General features: G+C 45.1%; 1 protein-coding gene across 1 annotated transcript in view; it reads left to right on the top strand.

Moving 5' to 3' along the window:
- tspearb (thrombospondin-type laminin G domain and EAR repeats b) overlaps window positions 1–13,524 on the top strand; it is a 38,793-nt gene that overhangs the window by 12,432 nt on the left and 12,837 nt on the right. The window contains exons 7-8 of the mRNA XM_082967260.1: window positions 2,867–3,056; window positions 5,941–6,173. Of these exons, the coding sequence (XP_082823386.1) occupies window positions 2,867–3,056; window positions 5,941–6,173 (423 nt within the window). The remainder of the gene's footprint in view (window positions 1–2,866; window positions 3,057–5,940; window positions 6,174–13,524) is intronic.

The following is a 13,524-nucleotide window of genomic DNA, read 5'->3' as shown; positions in this document are numbered from 1 at the left end:
ATGGCTCGTTGCGATGACATCATCTCAACCTGTTTATCCTGCTGGATGAAGACTCCTCAGACCAACTGTCTACGAGGGTAATGGGGAAACACGACACCGGTCGAGTCTTTCTGCTCTCGAAAAACGGAGACTGCACCCCTAGAGCAAACACAACGCAAACCCTGTGTAATGTCCACAGGTGTTCCCAGTCCCCGGGCACAGAGAGATATCTTTTGATGTGGTTATGAACCAAGGAGGAGGGAGCTGAAATGCTGCAGTCGTAAATCGCACAATCGTATAATCACAGAAATGTATTTTGTCTGATGTTATAATGATGATTTATGACTACAACCTTCCCACTTCAGGAGTCAGAATCTGTTTGACCTTGTCCTGTCAATACCTGCTGCAAGAAAAGCGTACTTATCACTGGGGGGGGGGTGTGTCTGAAATGGCACCCTATTCCCTATACAAGTGCACTACTTTTGAACCAGAGACCTATAGGGTCCTGGTCGAAAAAGTAGTGCGCTTATATAGGGAATAGGGTGCCATTGTGGACAGACATTAGGTGTTTTTTCACTCACCGTGTTCATCTAGATCATGCGTTAAGTTATATTTGATGTGAAGAAAGATTGTTGTAAACTTGACTGTGAATGAAGTGTAATTTTCATCAGAAGATGGTCACCAACCCCAAATGACTTAAATGTCACTCAGAGTATAAAGTACACAGGTCGTTTTTACGGCTCTTGACCAATTATACTATTTGTGTGTTTTTTTTTTTTTCCCTTCTCCCCCCCCCCCCCCACTGATCTGAACTTTTTTTTGTACATCGTGTCCCATGAACGAAAAAAGAGCTTCTGGATATAATGAGTCAGCGTTCGTTAATCTCGATTTGTATTAAGATTTCTACTTCAATGAGTCAGCGGCGGAGAGAAACTAATCCACCTCTACCCTCTTGTTCTATTGGTGAATTTACAATCACAGGAGAACAAACTGGACGAGCTCCGATCGAGACTATCCTATCAGCGAGACGTGAAGAACTGTAATATTCCTATATTTCTGTTTTTGGCGACGAGTATGAAGCGAGGGCCAGCCAACGAGAGCGTACAGGTCGCAGTGGTGGGTAGTATATGGGGCTTTGGTGACAAAACGGATGGTACTGTGATAGACTGCATCCAGTTTGTTGAGTAGGGTATTGGAAGCTATTTTATAAATGATATCGCCGAAGTCGAGGATCGGTAGGATGGTCAGTTTTACGAGGGTAAGTTTGGCAGCATGAGTGAAGGATGCTTTGTTGCGAAATAGGAAGCCAATTCTAGATTTAACTTTGGATTGGAGATGCTTAATGTGAGTCTGGAAGGAGAGTTTACAGTCTAACCAGACACCCAGGTATTTGTAGTTGTCCACATATTCTAAGTCAGAACCGTCCAGAGTAGTGATGCTGGACGGGCGGGCGGGTGCGGGCAGCGATCGGTTGAAGAGCATGCATTTAGTTTTACTAGCATTTAAGAGCAGTTGGAGGCCACAGAAGGAGAGTTGTATGGCATTGAAGCTCGTCTGGAGGGTTGTTAACACAGTGTCCAAAGAAGGGCCAGAAGTATACAGAATGGTGTCGTCTACGTAGAGGTGGATCAGAGACTCACCAGCAGCAAGAGCGACATCATTGATGTATACAGAGAAAAGAGTCGGCCCGGGAATTGAACCCTGTAGCACCCCCATAGAGACTACCAGAGGTCCGGACAACAGGCCCTCCGATTTGACACACTGAACTCTATCTGAGAAGTAGTTGGTGAACCAGGCGAGGCAGTCATTAGAGAAACCAAGGCTGTTGAGTCTGCCGATGAGGATGTGGTGATTAACAGTGTCAAAAGCCTTGGCCAGGTCAATGAATACGGCAGCACAGTATTGTTTCTTATCGATGGCGGTTAAGATATCGTTTAGGACCTTGAGCGTGGCTGAGGTGCACCCATGACCAGCTCTGAAACCAGATTGCATAGCGGAGAAGGTGCGGTAGGATTCGAAATGGTCGGTAATCTGTTTGTTGACTTTGCTTTCGAAGACCTTAGAAAGACAGGGTAGGATAGATATAGGTCTGTAGCAGTTTGGGTCAAGAGTGTCACCCCCTTTGAAGAGGGGGATGACCGCAGCTGCTTTCCAATCTTTGGGAATCTCAGACGATACGAAAGAGAGGTTGAGCAGGCTAATAATAGGGGTTGCAACAATTTCGACAGATCATTTTAGAAAGAAAGGGTCCAGATTGTCTAGCCTGGCTGATTTGTAGGGGTCCAGATTTTGCAGCTCTTTCAGAACATCAGCTATCTGGATTTGGGTGAAGGAGAAATGGGGGAGGCTTGGGCGGGTTTCTGTGGGGGGTGCAGGGCTGTTGATCGGGGTAGGGGTAGCCAGGTGGAAAGCATGGCCAGCCGTAGAAAAATGCTTATTGAAATTCTCAATTATAGTGGATTTATCGGTGGTGACAGAGTTTCCTATCCTCAGTGCAGTGGGCAGCTGGGAGGAGGTGCTCTTATTCTCCATGGACTTTACAGTGTCCCAGAACTTTGAGTTTGTGCTACAGGAAGCAAATTTCTGTTTGAAAAAGCTAGCCTTAGCTTTCCTAACTGCCTGTGTATATTGGTTTCTAACTTCCCTGAAAAGTTGCATATCACGGGGGCTGTTCGATGCTAATGCAGAACGCCACAGGATGTTTTTGTGTTGGTTAATTAAGGGCAGTCAAGTCTATATAGTCTCTCTATTCTTATTTTACTGCTACTCTTTAATTATTTGTTACTTTATTTCAACAACAAAAAAATCCTCTGTATTTTTCTTTAAAACAGCACGGCACACGTGACAAATAAAATTTTAATTTGATTCGATTGTCCTCCTGTCACAGATGTTCCTAGCAGTGGCTAATTCCAAGGGTCAGCCCGGCGGGGAGTGGGAGGAGTCAGTGATCTACAAGTGGAGCAGCAGGAAGTTAATGTTCTTACCTTATCAGACCATAGAGACACACAGCGCTCTGGACTGGGAGGCCTTCAACATACAGGAACAACATTTCCTGGCTGTGGCCAATCACAGACGAGGTAAGGTATCCCCCCCCCCCCCTCCCTCCCCTGGCAAATCACAGAACAGGTCATGTCAAAACTCAGAACTAAATCTTGTATGTGACGGCCAGCTGAGAGACAACAGGGCGAGGTACAATGCAGTCTGTCTGCCAATTATAACTGTGTTGTAAACTTTGGAGAGGATTATGGGGGAAAAAAAGGATCATAATCCCAGGCAAAGATTGTGCTCAGCGAATTACAATACAATGTTTAAAGACCAGTAAGATTTGCCCAACCAATAATACCTCCTTGACTACTCTCAGTCCACAGTCTCTCTGCTGGCATCACTGGACTAACAAGGGCCGCTGGGGGCTGCGGGCTGCTGGCTTCTACGTGCTGGCAGAACGCCAGCTGCTGCAGGTGTACAGGGTTTCTCTGATATAACTGTTTAGATGTCTTGTTAGATCTCATGAAAAGCAGTCCTTTATGGCCCTTTATGGGTCTTTTGAGCTTTGATCAATGAAAGAGAGGGAACACTATAACTTCACAGGATGGTAAGGGAGAGGTGGAGGTGGAGGGAAGGAGAAGGGGGAGAGGTGGAGAGGTGGAGAGGGGGAGAGGTGGAGGGAAGCAGAGGGGGAGAGGTGGAGGGAAGGAGAAAGGGGGAGAGGTGGAGGGAAGGAGAAGGGGGAGAGGTGGAGGGAAGGAGAAGGGGGAGAGGTGGAGAGGGGGAGAGGTGGAGAGGGGGAGAGGTGGAGGGAAGCATAGGGGGAGAGGTGGAGGGAAGCAGAAGGGGGAGAGATGGAGAGGTGGAGGGAAGGAGAAGGGGGAGAGATGGAGAGGGGGAGAGGGGGAGAGGTGGAGGGAAGGAGAAAGGGGGAGAGGTGGAGAGGGGGAGAGGTGGAGGGAAGAGGTGGAGGGAAGGAGAAGGGGGAGAGGTGGAGGGAAGGAGAAAGGGGGAGAGGTGGAGGGAAGGAGAAGGGGGAGAGGTGGAGAGGTGGAGAGGGGGAGAGGTGGAGGGAAGAGGTGGAGGGAAGCATAGGGGGAGAGGTGGAGGGAAGCAGAGGGGGAGAGGTGGAGGGAAGGAGAAAGGGGGAGAGGTGGAGGGAAGGAGAAAGGGGGAGAGGTGGAGGGAAGGAGGAGGGGGAGAGGTGGAGAGATGGAGGGAAGGGAGAGGTGGAGGGGTGGAGGGACGGAGCGATGGAGGGGTGGAGAGGTCTAGAGGTGGAGATGTGGAGGGAAGGGTGTGTAGAGGGAAGGAGAGGGGGAAAGGTGGAGGAAAGGAGAGGTAGAGAGATGGAGGGAAGGGAGAGATGAAGAGGTGGAGGGAAGGGAGAGGTGGAGGGAAGGAGAGGTGGAGGGAAGGAGAGGTGGAGAGGTGGAGAGGTGGAGAGATGGAGGGAAGGAGCGATGGAGAGGTGGAGGGATGGAGGGGTGGAGAGGTGGAGGGAAGGGTGTGCGGAGGGAAGGGTGTGCACACAGATACGGGATGCAAAGAGCCACAGGAATGACAAAATCCAAGATAATCTGATCTAAATACACAACAAAAAGGTAGAAGGGCTTTCAGGTGTATGTCCTGTACATAGCTTGTTTTACATTTGACTTTAACATTACAGTATGTGGTGTAGTGCTATTTGTTTATATTTCCCAATCAAAGTTTATAACAACAGATGTACACCTATTGAATACTATTACAGAATATGCATAACATATTGCAACAATGATTTTTAATACCTAATAAATAAAATAAAAAGACAATCACTGTCAGTCGTAAATTATAATTCTTCACGTTTTACCGGTGAAATGTCCAAACTGCCTTGGGGTTATGATATAAAATGCTAACCTCCCCTGTTATTGTAATGGTGAGAGGTTAGCATGTCTTGGGGGTATGATATAAAATGCTAACCTCCCCTGTTATTGTAATGGTGAGAGGTTAGCATGTCTTGGTGGTATGATATAAAATGCTAACCTCCCCTGTTATTGTAATGGTGAGAGGTTAGCATGTCTTGGGGGTATGCTAACCTCCCCTGTTATTGTAATGGTGAGAGGTTAGCATGTCTTGGGGGTATGATATAAAATGCTAACCTCCCCTGTTATTGTAATGGTGAGAGGTTAGCATGTCTTGGGGGTATGATATAAAATGCTAACCTCCCCTGTTATTGTAATGGTGAGAGGTTAGCATGTCTTGGGGGTATGATATAAAATGCTAACCTCCCCTGTTATTGTAATGGTGAGAGGTTAGCATGTCTTGGGGGTATGATATAAAATGCTAACCTCCCCGGTTATTGTATTGGCGAGAGTTTAGCATGTCTTGAGGGTATGGTATAAAATGCTAACCTCCCCTGTTATTGTAATGGTGAGAGGTTAGCATGTCTTGGGGGTATGATATAAAATGCTAACCTCCCCTGTTATTGTAATGGTGAGAGGTTAGCATGTCTTGGTGGTATGATATAAAATGCTAACCTCCCCGGTTATTGTATTGGCGAGAGTTTAGCATGTCTTGGGGGTATGGTATAAAATGCTAACCTCCCCTGTTATTGTAATGGTGAGAGGTTAGCATGTCTTGGGGGTATGATATAAAATGCTAACCTCCCCTGTTATTGTAATGGTGAGAGGTTAGCATGTCTTGGGGGTATGCTAACCTCCCCTGTTATTGTAATGGTGAGAGGTTAGCATGTCTTGGGGGTTATGATATAAAATGCTAACCTCCCCTGTTATTGTAATGGTGAGAGGTTAGCATGTCTTGGGGGTATGATATAAAATGCTAACCTCCCCTGTTATTGTAATGGTGAGAGGTTAGCATGTCTTGGGGGTATGCTAACCTCCCCTGTTATTGTAATGGTGAGAGGTTAGCATGTCTTGGTGAAAGGTTAAAAGGTACAGTTTGTGCTGTGGTATACAATCCCGTCCGTGTATTTTATAGGTGACAACAATCACAACATCGACAGTGTGATTTACCGGTGGAACCCAGGGACCAAGGTGTTTGAGGTGAATCAGACCCTCGAGACATCTGGGGCCTACGACTGGGAGTTCTTTTCCGTGGGCCCATACCACTTCCTGGTGGTGGCCAACACCTTCGATGGAATATCCACCAACATCAACTCCACCATATACATTTGGCTGGGAGGAATGTTCCAGCCCTTTCAGTACATTAAGGTGAGACACTGGTCCAGTTAGTAGCTATGAGGCATAGCGAGAGCTGCAAAATCTCGGTTGGAAGTTTCCCTGGAATTTGGCAGAAATTAAGCAAATAAAATCAGAGAATCCTCTAACTGGGATTTCTGGAGAATCAATGGGGATTTGGGGAAAGTTACCAGCTGATTTGAATTCCATTTAGTTCTGGGTTTTACTGCTCAATTCGCCTTTTTGTCTCGTTTCTCTAGAGATGTTTTTCTCTGGGACGTGTTGTCCAACTCTTTATAGTTAAAGATTCACTATGCAGAAATCGCTCCGTCATTTCCTGGTTACTAAATAGTTCGCATAATTAATAAATAGTTCCTGGTTACTAAATAGTTCGCATAATTAATAAATAGTTCCTGGTTACTAAATAGTTCGCATAATTAATAAATAGTTCCTGGTTACTAAATAGTTCACATAATTAATAAATAGTTCCTGGTTACTAAATAGTGCGCATAATTAATAAATAGTTCCTGGTTACTAAATAGTGCGCATAATTAATAAATAGTTCCTGGTTACTAAATAGCTCGCCTAATAGTTCCCCTAATTTCAGTTTATCCTGTTGGGGATAGGGGGCAGTATTTGCACGGCCGGATAAAAAACGTACCCGATTTAATCTGGTTACTACTCCTGCCCAGTAACTAGAATATCCATATAATTATTGGCTTTGGATAGAAAACACCCTAAAGTTTCTAAAACTGTTTGAATGTTGTCTGTGAGTATAACAGAACTCATATGGCAGGCAAAAACCTGAGAAGATTCCTTACAGGAAGTGGCCTGTCTGACAAGTTCTTGTTCTTCTTGGCTCTGTTTATTGAAAACTGAGGATCTTTGCTGTAACGTAACACTTCCTACGGCTCCCATAGGCTCTCAGAACCCGGGAAAAAGCTGAATGATGTCGAGGCAGCCCCAGGCGCGTTTGGATAGTGGTCGGTCAGAGTACTGTGAGACTCAGGCTCGTGCACAAGGGGATCCCATGCTTTTATTTTCTCTCTCTTTGAACGTAAACACGCTTTCCCGGTCGGAATATTATCGCTTTTTTACGAGAAAAATGGCATAAAAATTGATTTTAAACAGCGGTTGACATGCTTCGAAGTACGGTAATGGAATATTTAGAAATGTTTTGTCACGAAATGCGTCGTGCGCGTCACCCTTCTTTACACTTCGGATAGTGTCTTGAACGCACGAACAAAACAGAGGATATTTGAACATAACTATGGATTATTTTGAACCAAACCAACATTTGTTATTGAAGTAGAAGTCCTGGGAGTGCATTCTGACGAAGAACACCAAAGGTAATAACATTTTTCTTATAGTAAATCTGACTTTGGTGAGTGCTAAACTTGCTGGGTGTCTAAATAGCTAGCCCTGTGATGCCGGGCTATCTACTCAGAATATTGCAAAATGTGCTTTCACCGAAAAGCTATTTTAAAATCGGACATAGCGAGTGCATAGAGGAGTTCTGTATCTATAATTCTTAAAATAATTGTTATGTATTTTGTGAATGTTAATTGTGAGTAATTTAGTAAATTCACCGGAAGTTTGCGGGGGGTATGCTAGTTCTGAACGTCACATGCTAATGTAAAAAGCTGGTTTTTGATATAAATATGAACTTCATTGAACAAAACATGCATGTATTGTATAACATAATGTCCTAGGATTGTCATCTGATGAAGATCATCAAAGGTTAGTGCTGCATTTAGCTTTGGTTTGGGTTTATGTGACATTATATGCTAGCTTGAAAAATGGGTGTCTGATTATTTCTGGCTGCGTACTCTGCTGACATAATCTAATGTTTTGCTTTCGTTGTAAAGCCTTTTTGAAATCGGACAGTGTGGTTAGATTAACGAGAGTCTTGTCTTTAAAATGGTGTAAAATAGTCATATGTTTGAGAAATTGAAGTAATATCATTTCTAAGGTATTTGAATAACACGCCACGGGATTAGACTGGCTGTTGAGTAGGTGGGACGATTTCGTCCCGCCGACCCTAGAGAGGTTTTAAGTAACAAAACAAACAGTCATTTTGTAGAGAATCATTGTACCATCTAAACCGCAGCGAAATACATTTTCCCTAACCCCCCAAAAATTGTAAATTCAGCTGTTTGAAAGTAAAAGCCACAAAAACTAAACTTCAGAACAAGGAAGTATAGAAATAGCACACCTAGAACATATCTACTGTTATTAGACTTGCTTTAAACTGCAAGCAAAGGCCTACAAATCACATTTCTATGTGAATTTGGTCAGGTCGCCCAAAAACGTTACATATTGTAGCTTTAAGCTCAGTAAAGGTGGTAATTAACTACAATGACCTGAAACCATTGTGTTTACAGCTGCTTGTTCTCATTGGTTCTTGCCGGGAGGCCGGCAGGCACAGAGAGGAAGAGACATGACAATACATCTAATGGATTGCTAGTTGTTATTTAGCAGTGTTAAAAGTATTCCTTATCTACTGTGAAGAACTACTGGGGATTTGGTAGGACGGCAGGCAGCTAGCCAGCTAACCAGCTATCCAGCCAGCTAGCCTGCTATCCAGCCAGCCAGCCAGCTAGCCAGCCAGCCAGCCAGCCAGCCAGCTAGCCTGCTATCCAGCCAGCCAGGCAGCTAGCCAGCCAGCTAGCCAGCTAGCCTGCTATCCAGCCAGCCATGCAGCTAGCCAGTAGCCAGCTAACCAGCTAACCAGCCAGCCAGCCAGCTAGCCAGCCAGCCAGCCAGCTATCCAGCCAGCCAGCCAGCCAGCTAGCCAGCTAGCCTGCTATCCAGCCAGCCAGGCAGCTAGCCAGCTAACCAGCTATCCAGCCAGCCAGCCAGCTAGCCAGCTAGCCAGCTATCCAGCTATCCAGCCAGCCAGCCAGCTAGCCAGCTAGCCAGCTATCCAGCCAGCCAGCTAGCCAGCCAGCTAGCCAGCTAGCCTGCTATCCAGCCAGCCAGCCAGCTAGCCAGCTATCCAGCTATCCAGCCAGCCAGCCAGCTAGCCAGCCAGCTAGCTAGCCAGCTATCCAGCCAGCCAGCCAGCTCTCCAGCCAGCCAGCCAGCTAGCCAGTAGCCAGCTATCCAGCCAGCCAGCCAGCCAGCTAGCCAGCTAGCCAGTAGACAGCTATCCAGCTATCCAGCCAGCCAGCTAGCCAGCTAGCCAGTAGCCAGCTATCCAGCTATCCAGCCAGCCAGCCAGCCAGCCAGCTAGCCAGCCAGCTAGCCAGCTATCCAGCCAGCCAGCCAGTCAGCCAGCTAGCCAGCTAGCTAGCCAGCTATCCAGCCAGCCAGCTAGTCAGTAGCCAGCTATCCAGCTATCCAGCTATCCAGCCAGCCAGCCAGCTAGCCAGCCAGCTAGCCAGCTATCCAGCCAGCCAGCCAGCTAGCCAGTAGCCAGCTATCCAGCTATCCAGCTATCCAGCTATCCAGCCAGCCAGCCAGCTAGCCAGCCAGCTAGCCAGCTATCCAGCCAGCCAGCCAGCTAGCCAGTAGCCAGCTATCCAGCTATCCAGCCAGCCACCCAGCTAGCCAGTAGCCAGCTATCCAGCCAGCTAGCCAGTAGCCAGCTAGCCAGCTAGCCAGTAGCCAGCTATCCAGCCAGCTAGCCAGTAGCCAGTAGCCAGCTATCCAGCCAGCTAGCCAGTAGCCAGTAGCCAGTAGCCAGCTAGCCAGTAGCCAGTAGCCAGCTAGCCTGTATCAGGAGTCTTTGGGGAGCACAGCGGTAGATGGCTGGCTGCTACTGCCTGAGCAGAGATGAGATAGATGATAGACTGGGAATAAAATAATAAGGCATCAAACAAAACAATGTAATGTACACAACACCACTGGACAGGAAAAGGCTTGTTCACTATTAAAACAATGTAATGTACACAACACCACTGGACAGGAAAAGGCTTGTTCACTATTAAAACAATGTAATGTACACAACACCACTGGACAGGAAAAGGCTTGTTCACTATTAAAAATACGTATTGTTATTAGACAAGTTAAAAAGATTGACGTTTCGGGCTTCAATGGCCTTCTTCAGAATAATCCCAAAGGGAATGGGCAAATTCATGTAGGGCATGGGGAAGACAATTAGGGAGAAAACTCTCACAATACTCTCACAATACATTACTTTATTAAAGTAATGTATTGTTACTTTATTAAAGTAATGTATTGTTACTTTGTTAAAGTAATGTATTGTGACTTTGTTAAAGTAATGTATTGTTACTTTGTTAAAGTAATGTATTGTTACTTTATTAAAGTAATGTATTGTTAGTTTGTTAAAGTAATGTATTGTGACTTTATTAAAGTAATGTATTGTTACTTTATTAAAGTAATGTATTGTTAGTTTGTTAAAGTAATGTATTGTGACTTTATTAAAGTAATGTATTGTTACTTTATTAAAGTAATGTATTGTTAGTTTGTTAAAGTAATGTATTGTTACTTTGTTAAAGTAATGTATTGTTACTTTATTAAAGTAATGTATTGTTAGTTTGTTAAAGTAATGTATTGTGACTTTATTAAAGTCATGTATTGTTACTTTATTAAAGTAATGTATTGTTAGTTTGTTAAAGTAATGTATTGTGACTTTATTAAAGTCATGTATTGTGAATAAACAATACTTTATTAATAAGTGATATGCAGAAATGGACAGTCACTGCCATCATTGGGGTTTTATTAATTCAATAATAAAGTCATCATCATACTAAAAACAAATGTTATGTGAAGTAGAATACTGTGAGTAAATGATGATTAGAGCCTTATGACGTGACAGTGATGGGCAGTCAGGATTCAATAACACATTTATTTGTTAAAAAATAAATACACCGAAACAACCTCAGAAAACAGTAAATGCTCAGCAATATTTATGGGAGATGAGAGGTATCTCTTGTGGCTGGAGGAGAGAGGAAAGAGGAGGAGGAGGAGGAGAGAGGAGAAGGGGGAGAGAGGAGGAGAAAGGAGGAGGAGGAGGAGGAGGTGGAGAGAGGAGGAAAGAGGAGGAGAGAGGAGAAGGGAGGAGAGAGGAAAGAGGAGGAGAGAGGAGAAGGAGGAGAAAGGAGGAGGTGGAGGAGGTGGAGAGAGGAGAAGGGGGAGAGAGGAGGAGAAAGGAGGAGGAGGAGGAGGAGGAGGTGGAGAGAGGAGGAGAGAGGAGGAGAAAGGAGGAGGAGGAGGAGGTGGAGAGAGGAGGAGAGAGGAGGAGAAAGGAGGAGGAGGAGAGAGGAGAAGGAGGAGAGAGGAAAGAGGAGGAGAGAGGAGAAGGAGGAGAAAGGAGGAGGTGGAGGAGGTGGAGAGAGGAGAAGGGGGAGAGAGGAGGAGAGAGGAGAAGGGGGAGAGAGGAGGAGGAGGAGGTAGAGAGAGGAGAAGGGGGAGAGAAGAGGAGAAAGGAGGAGGAGAGAGGAAGAGAGATGAGAAGGAATAATCTTGGAGGTGAGAAGATTGAATCTCGTCTCCAGCTGTAACCTCAGTCAGTCAGACACGCTGCAGGGCATTAGAGGCCAGACTGGCTTCACCACACAGAATCATGCAGACTCAGACGTTTACTTCTTAGCCTTGCTCATCACGATAAGAAACCTGGCTAAATCGAGGCTAGACTCAGAGACTATCCTCTGTAGTTTACGGGTATGATAGAATCATCGGCTGTGTGGAGCTCCCCACATTGTTACTCATAGAAAATATTAATTCATGTCAACACAAAAGGAATGAGTTAAGTTGAAGCCCTCTTAGGAAATTGATCTTATCCGGCCATAGACAAACAGGTATGAACCTTATCTCTGCCCTCGACCTAGCTGCCCCCTGACCTAGCTGGCCCCTGACCTAGCTGCCCCCTGACCTAGCTGCCCCCTGACCTAGCTGCCCCCTGACCTAGCTGCCCCCTGACCTAGCTGCCCCCTGACCTAGCTGCCCCCTGACCTAGCTGCCCCCCTGATCTAGCTGCCCCCCTGATCTAGCTGCTTCCTGACCTAGCTGCCCCCTGACCTAGCTGCCCCTGACCTAGCTGCCCCCTGACCTAGCTGCCCCCTGACCTAGCTGCCCCCCTGATCTAGCTGCTTCCTGACCTAGCTGCCCCCCTGACCTAGCTGGCCCCTGACCTAGCTGCCCCCCTGATCTAGCTGCCCCCTGACCTAGCTGCCCCCTGACCTAGCTGCCCCTGACCTAGCTGCCCCCTGACCTAGCTGCCCCCCTGACCTAGCTGCCCCCCTGATCTAGCTGCTGATCCTTTGAATACAGAGATGATAGATTACATTTAGTATACTTGACAAAAGCCCAAATGAAAGTTGTTGATTACATTATGTCAGACTGTTATCAAAGTACAGACAGTGTTTCACCTCCTGCTCTATACCTGTTGACTCAGTGCAATAACAATCACTCTCGAAGATATCACTCTCTAAAATGTCACTCTCTAAAATGTCACTCTCTAAAATGTCACTCTCTAAAACATCACTCTCTAAAATGTCACTCTCTAAAACGTCACTCTCTAAAACATCCCTCTCTAAAACATCACTCTAAAATATCACTCTCTAAAACATCACTCTCTAAAATATCACTCTCTAAAACATCACTCTAAAATATCACTCTCTAAAACATCACTCTCTAAAACATCACTCTCTAAAACATCCCTCTCTAAAACATCACTCTCTAAAATATCACTCTCTAAAACATCACTCTCTAAAACATCACTCTCTAAAACATCACTCTCTAAAACATCCCTCTCTAAAATATCACTCTCTAAAATATCACTCTCTAAAACATCACTCTCTAAAACATCCCTCTCTAAAACATCACTCTCTAAAACATCACTCTCTAAAATATCACTCTCTAAAACATCCCTCTCTAAAACATCACTCTAAAATATCACTCTCTAAAACATCACTCTCTAAAATATCACTCTCTAAAACATCACTCTAAAATATCACTCTCTAAAACATCACTCTCTAAAACATCACTCTCTAAAACATCCCTCTCTAAAACATCACTCTCTAAAATATCACTCTCTAAAACATCACTCTCTAAAACATCACTCTCTAAAACATCACTCTCTAAAACATCCCTCTCTAAAATATCACTCTCTAAAATATCACTCTCTAAAACATCACTCTCTAAAACATCCCTCTCTAAAACATCACTCTCTAAAACATCACTCTCTAAAATATCACTCTCTAAAACATCACTCTAAAATATCACTCTCTAAAACATCCCTCTCTAAAACATCACTCTCTAAAATATCACTCTCTAAAATATCACAGCTCTGTGTTTATGGCTGTTTTTTTTCTTCTTCGATGGATTCAGTCTGTTGTGACTGTTTAAATGTGAGGAGAGAGTAGTTTCCTTGGCTGCTGTCCAACAGAAGATCAATCCTGAACAAGAGGCTGTTATG

Source organism: Salmo salar, chromosome 21, assembly GCF_965601325.2.
Source record: "Salmo salar chromosome 21, fSalSal1, whole genome shotgun sequence".
In the NCBI taxonomy this organism is placed as follows: Eukaryota; Metazoa; Chordata; class Actinopteri; order Salmoniformes; family Salmonidae; genus Salmo; species Salmo salar.
This window is presented reverse-complemented; position numbering and strand designations above follow the sequence as displayed.